The sequence below is a fragment of the Mustela erminea genome, chromosome 2 (genome assembly GCF_009829155.1).
Source record: "Mustela erminea isolate mMusErm1 chromosome 2, mMusErm1.Pri, whole genome shotgun sequence".
In the NCBI taxonomy this organism is placed as follows: domain Eukaryota; kingdom Metazoa; phylum Chordata; class Mammalia; order Carnivora; family Mustelidae; genus Mustela; species Mustela erminea.
The window spans coordinates 84,175,037-84,182,075 of record NC_045615.1 but is presented as its reverse complement, the minus strand read 5'-3'; the positions used below and the strand labels follow the sequence as shown (position 1 = coordinate 84,182,075).

General features: G+C 39.2%; 1 protein-coding gene across 6 annotated transcripts in view; it reads left to right on the top strand.

The window, feature by feature from the left end:
- Nucleotides 1-116: 116 nt before the first annotated feature.
- The window catches only part of SCLT1 (sodium channel and clathrin linker 1), a 179,570-nt gene continuing 172,647 nt past the window's right edge, over nucleotides 117-7,039 (top strand). For 5 of the 6 annotated variants that reach the window (XM_032333406.1, XM_032333409.1, XM_032333407.1 and 2 more), the window contains exon 1: nucleotides 117-323. In XM_032333406.1, the coding sequence (XP_032189297.1) occupies nucleotides 290-323 (34 nt within the window). In that variant the 5' untranslated portion in view covers nucleotides 117-289. The remainder of the gene's footprint in view (nucleotides 324-7,039) is intronic. The other variant, XM_032333408.1, reaches the window with a different exon arrangement.

Below are 7,039 nucleotides of genomic sequence, written 5' to 3'. Positions count from 1 at the left end.
TTCACTTGGCGGGTCCCCAGCAGAGCCGAAATCTGAAGTCTGTTGCCTGAGCGAGGGGCTGGGCTGGGACTCGGGAGAAGAAGGCGCGGCGGGGAAGCCGCGTGAGGAGGATGCTGATTACACCGCCCGAGTGCTTGACAACCTCCGGAGCGTTGCGTTAATTTTGTTTTCCCGAACAGCGAGTTCTGGGGTTTTTCTTTTTTGGTGATGGTGGTGCTGTTGGGGTTTTGTTTATTTTTGTCTTGAAGAAAGTGAAGGTGGTGAAATCTCCAAACTAAATGCTATCGAAATGGCTACAGAAATCGACTTTCTGAGAGATCAAAGTAAGCTCCGTATTCCTTTATTGAGAATTCTTACATGTAAGGTTTAATGTCGTCGTTGCTGACCAGCAGATATTTATCTGATGCTTGCTTGATGCATGGAAATTTGTAAAAACTTAAAGTTAGCTTTGCAAAAAGCTTGGTAGTATGTGTGGGGATGTGTATATACTTAAGCAGAACCGTTGGGTAAATCCTTGGAGGATTCCTTAAGCTTACATAGGACTCTCCTAGACACTAAACATGGTTGTTTTGCTCCTCGCATGCTCTGGAGATATTAGAGGGCTAACGGCCAGGAATAGTTTCCAAGTCTGCCCTTAGAACCTGGAGGCACAGTTCTGGCCATTTGTAAAGAGATGTTTATTGAACTCCTCCTGTTTTTAGTTGTGTGCCAGCCTCTATACAGGCAGAGCTGTTTCAAAGACGAGGAGGGCAGTTCTACCCTCCAGGAATTTAATTTGGGGAAGGAAATACCTAAATTCCATACAGTGAAGTGGCAGCAAGTGCTAACGCTTTTGCCTCCGTTTCCACATAGGTGTTGGAATGATTAAATGAGTATTAAAATTTGTAAAAGGTTTGTAATACCTGACAGTAAACAAATGTGCTCAACAAGTATTAACTATTACAGGATTATTATTAACTGTGGTCAAAGGAGGGTGCCATTTGTCCTGAAACTTGAATAATATGAATTTACTAGATAAAGAACTGTGTCGATATCCCAAAGAGAATAGTATATTCAGCGTTGAGGGGATTACGAATGTGTTTGTTAAAGACTTGGGAGAACGTTGGCTTACATGGAATGTGGTTTATACAGGCAAATACCAGGTGGAGCTGAAAGGGATGAATGGGACTGGATAGTGAAGGGCCTTGTCAGCTGTATGTGGAGTTTGGACCATTGTACAGGTTATCGGAACCACTGAAAGGAATTCGCTTGAGAGTAGCGTGATCAAATTGTGATTTGAAAAGCCTGGTATGGCTGTTACGAGGAATATGCATTATAGCAGAGCGCAGTTAGGTGACTTAACATACTGGTAAGAAGTGAACTAAGGTAGTACGGTGAGATTGGAGATGAGGGAATTTGAGAGAATAAGGTAGAGGGCAACTGAGGTTTTTGCTTTAAACAACAGGGAAGGTGGGAAAAAAAGTGCTAAGTACCATTTTGGAAGCTTTAGAAACCAGTGGTTTAGAACTCAGCTTCTCAATTCAGTCTGTCTAGATTCGTATCCTGGCTTTATCTCTTTTCAGGTCTTTGACCTTTCGCAAGTTACTTAGCTCCTCTGTGCCTCAGTTTTCTCGTTTGTAAAATGGAAAGAATAGCACAATAAGGGTTGTAAGGATTAAATGAGATGACATAAATAAAGCATGGTTTCTAGTACATATTAAGTACACTATATATGTTATTTAAAATTATTGATGCACTATAATGATACTGTAACATTAGCATTATTTCTTAAGTTTGAAGTGGGAATATCTGCCACCCTGTAAGGAAGACTGGCTGGCCACCATCTTGCATGGTGGGAGACAACAGTTTGGTGATGAGTTTGGTTGGGGTGGGGAGGGTTCCTGAGTCACTCAAACTGTGAGTTTTGGAGGAATGAGCCAGCCATTTTTTCCTTTTAACTGAACCCAGTGTGCCAGTTACAGCTGAGTGGGTTACCCTAGTAGGCAAAACACCTTGACACCAGCTGCGGTGAATAAGGATGGCTTGACATTCTCCCACCTATTTTAACCTTCTCTATACTGACTTCTTGATCTTGATTGCCTCTCTTCATTTGTTCCATTTGGATTAGGTGTTCCTCAACTGGCAACCCCTGTGATAAAGGATTAGCTTTACAAGTAACTACAGGCAATTCCAAATCTGACCATTCTTCTAGTAAACTCCTAACACATTTTCAGGACACCGTTCTCCCACCTCCATCTGAGAAGGGAAATCTGATAGTCCTTAGAGACCTGTTCAAAGAAATACTTATTTATCAAGCTAAGGAATGAAAAAGTCATTCTTGTAGCGGGGATTTGGGAAGTTTAGATGAACTTACTTTTTCTTTTCATTCTCTGTGAAGTGTTCTTCACAGAGCAAAATTTTTAATTTTTTTTTTTAAAGATTGTATTTATTTATTTGACAGAGAGACCACAGGAGAGGGGAGGGAAGAAGGTCAGAAGGAGAAGCAGACTCCTTGCTGAGCAGGGAGCCCAATGCGGGACTCGATCCCAGGAGTCCGGGATCATGACCTGAGCTGAAGGCAGTTTCTTAACCAACTGAGCCACCCAGGCGCCCAAAAGTTTTTAATTTTTATGAAGTTCTCAATTTGTTCTTTTATGGATGTCATATCTAAGAAGCCTTTGCTTAATCAACAGCTGCAAAGATTTTCTATGTTTTATTCTAAGAAATACCATAATTTGGGGTTTTACATTTAGATTTATGATCCACTTGATTTAGATTTTCTATAAGGTGCAAGATAAGGGTCAAAGCTCACTTTTTTGCATATGAATGCAATTGAACAGATTATCCTTTCTCCCATCAATTACTGTTGCACCTTTGCAAAAACCATTTGTCCTTCGGACCCTTGGGTGGCTCAGTCCATTAAGTGTCTGCCTTCAGCTCACGTCATGATCTCAGGGTGTTGGAATCAAGCCCCTCATTGGGCTCCCCACTTAGCAGGGAGCCTACCCCTGCTTGTGCTTGCATGCTCGCTCGCGCTTTCTCCCTCTCTCTCTCTGTCAAATAAATAAATAAAATATTTAAATAAGATCATTTGGCCTTATTTGTGTTCATCCATTTCTGGACTCTATTCTGTTCCATTGATTTGTTTATCTGTTTGAGCACCAGTATTCCAGTGTTTTCATTATTGCAGCTTTGTAGTAAGTCATAGAATCAGATGATGTTAGCCTTTCAAATGTGTTCTTTTTCAGTTATTTTGACTGTCCTATGTGCTTTGCACTTCTGTATGAATTTTAGAATCAGCTTGTCAACTTCTTCAACTAGATGCTGAGGTTTTGAGAGGCATTGCTTTGAATCTGTTGATCAATATGTGTAGAATTAATATCAAATGATATTGAGTCCTCTTATCAATAAAAGGTATATTCTCTCCATTGATGTATCTATTCTTTTATTTCTCTCAGCAGTATTTTGTAGTTTTTCATATATAGGATTTGCACATCTTTTATAATATTGATCCCTATGTATTCTGTTTTTGATACTGTTGTAAATAGTATTATTCTTTTACTTTGACATCTGATTTATCATTGCTAATATATAGAACTATGTCTCTTTTTTTGGTATATTATACCCTGCAACCTTTTTAAACTCACTTATTCTAATAGGTTGTTTTTAGAGCTCATTAAATTTTCTGCATAGACAATCTTTCCATCTCTTAACAGTTTTAGTCCCTTCTTTCCAATTTAGATGTCTTTCATTTCATTTTTTGGCTTATTGTACTGGCTAGAACTTCCAGTACAGTGTTGAACATGAGTGGTTGGAGTGGACATCCTTGTCTTTTTCCAAATCTTAGGGTTCAAACATCTATCTTTCAAAATTAAGTATAATACTAACTGTAGATTTTTTTTATAGGTGTTTTTAAAAGGTTGAGAATATTCCTTTCTATGCTTAGTTTTCTGAGAGTTTATCAGAATGGATGTTGATTTTTTTTCAAATGCTTTTTTTGCATTTATTGAGAGGATCAGATTTTTTTTTTCCCATTTTTAGTTTTTTAATAAGGTGTCTTACATTGATTAATTTTATTTTTTTAAGCCTGCCTTACCTCTCTTTTTGGGATAAACTTCTCTTATTCATGTATTAACCTTTTTATATATTGTTAGATTTGATTTTTTAAAAGTTTATTTAAAATTTTCATTTTCTCTGTTCATAAGCCCCTTTTTCCCCTTCTAATCTCTTTGCCTGGTTTTGGCAGTAGGCAATGCTTGCCTTGTAGATTTTGTTGAAAAATATTTTGTTTTCCTCAATTTTCTGGGGAAGTTTATGTAGAATTAACATTATTTCTTCCTTAAATGTTTGGTAGAATTTACCAGTAGTCAATTGGACTTAGAGTTTTCTTTGTGGGAAGATTTTAAACTAGAAATTTAATTTCTTTAATAAATAAAGAGCTAGTCAGTAGTCTGTTATGTACTCTTGTTTTTGTTTTTTGGGGTTTTATTATTGTTCTTGTGTACTGTTATAAACAGAGACCCACCACAGATTTCATATATCCAGAGTTCTCTAACTTTCTCTTTCATACTTTGTCTTGCCAATTCTTGTTCACTGGGTCTCCACTTCCTTAACTCAGAGAAGCTTCTGATCTCTGAGGCCTGCATTTTCCCTCTTTGTGCCATGGCCTAGACTCTCCAGTCATTAAGGTGGAGCAATCATAGCGTTTACCTCATTTGTTTTGCATCTCTCATTATCGCTGTCTATTGTCTAGTATCTTGCAAACCATTATTTCATTTATTTGCTTTTGGTTGTATTGAAAGGGAAGATGGTCCTTGTTACTTCTTGTTGGACATAAGCAGAAATCTATTCAAGTTACCCTGCTTTTGAAATCTTAAACACAAGTTTCTTGCTCCCACTGTAACTATTCTTTGGCTTCATCAAGACTTCTTTTCTGATTGGGTTATGGACATTGGGGAAGGAATGTGCTATGGTGAGTGCTGTGAAATGTGTGAGCCTGATGATTCACAGACCTGTACTCCTAGGGCATATAATACATTATATGTTAATAAAAATAATTTTAAAAAATTCATCAAGATCAAAAGCTTTTGCACAGCAAAGAAACAGTCAACAAAACAAAGAGGCAACCCACGGAATGGGAGAAGATATTTGCAAATGACAGTACAGACAAAAGGTTGATATCCAGGATCTATAAAGAACTCCTGAAACTCAGCACACACAAAACAGACAATCCTATAAAAAAAAAAAAATGGGCAGAAGATATGAATAGACGCTTCTCCAATGAAGACATACAAATGGCTATCAGACACATGAAAAAATGTTCCATCATCACTAGCCATCAGGGAGATTCAAGTTAAAACCACATTGAGATAACACCTTATACCAGTTAGAATGGCCAAAATTAGCAAGACAGGAAACAACATGTGTTGGAGAGGATGTGGAGAAAGGGGAACCCTCTTACACTATTGGAGGGAATGCAAGTTGTTGCAGTCACTTTGGAAAACTGTGGAGATTCTTCAAGAAATTAAAAATAGAGCTTCCCTATGACCCTGCAATTGCACTACTGGGTATTTACCCCAAAGATACAGATGCAGTGAAAAGAAGGGCCATCTGTACCCCAATGTTTATAGCAGCAATGGCCACGGTCGCCAAACTGTGGAAAGAACCAAGATGCCCTTCAATGGACAAATGGATAAGGAAGATGTGGTCCATATACACTATGGAGTATTACGCCTCCATCAGAAAGGATGAATACCCAACTTTTGTAGCAACATGGACGGGACTAGAAGAGACTATGCTGAGTGAAATAAGTCAAGCAGAGAGAGTCAAGTATCATATGGTTTCACTTATTTGTGGAGCATAACAAATAGCATGGAGGACATGGGGAGATGGAGAGGAGAAGGGAGTTGAGGGAAATTAGAAGGGGAGGTGAACCATGAGAGACTATGGACTCTGAGAAACAACCTGAGGGTTTTGAAGGGGCGGGGGGTGGGAGGTTGGGGGAACCAGGTGGTGGGTATTGGAGAGGGCGCGTATTGCATGGAGCACTGGGTGTGGTGCAAAAACAATACTGTTACGCTGAAAAAAAAAAGACTTATATTCTTTGAACTCTTCATTTTCCTCTTTTTCCTTAATTCTTTACCAGCTTATATTCACTACTTTCTCTGTTTTAAAAGATTTATTTATTCATTGAGGGGTTGGGGGGGAAAGTGTGTGCACAATTTGGGGGGAGGGGCAGAGGGAGAGATTCTCAAGAAGATAACCCCACTGAGCACAGAGCCTGACATGGGGCTCTGTTGGACAACCCTGAGGTCATGACCTGAGTTGAAACCAACTCAACCAACTGAGCCACCCAGGCACCCCTGTTTTTACTACTTTCTTTACTGTAACCATTGCCCATTAGTTCATCTGCTCTTTTGCCAGTAATCTTTTTTTTTTTTTTTTTAAGATTTTATTTATTTGAGAGAGAGTGAAAGTGAAAGAGATTACAGAGAGGATCCGCTGAGCAGAGAGCCCGATGCAGGGCTCGGTCCCGGGACCCTGGGATCATGAACAGAGCTGAAGGCAGTCGTTTAACTGACTGAGCCACCAAGGTGCCCCTCTTTTGTCAGTAATCTTGATATGATTATACTGCTTTTTTAATGTAACTCACACTCAGTAATACTTCATCCCTTGATCAGTTGTTTAATGTTCCTTAATAGTTTTCACACCCAACTGTTCAATAGCCTTAGATTAAAAAACTCAATGCTTTGGGTAAGTACCACCACAAGCTCACTAAAGACTGACTGAGCTGAGATTTGAACTGAGACTCTCTGGTTCCAGTGTCTGTATTCTTAACTTCTATCCAACAAAGATACTTGTAAGAAAAAAAAAAATTATAGGCTTGTTTCACTTATGCACATACAAACTAAAAATCCTTCATAAAAGGGGCACCTGGGTGGCTCAGTGGGTTAAGCCTCTGCCTTTGGCTCAGGTCATGATCCCAGGGTCCTGGGATCGAGTGCTGGGATCGAGTCCCGCATCAGGCTCTCTGCTCAGTGGGGAGCCTGCTTCCCCCTCT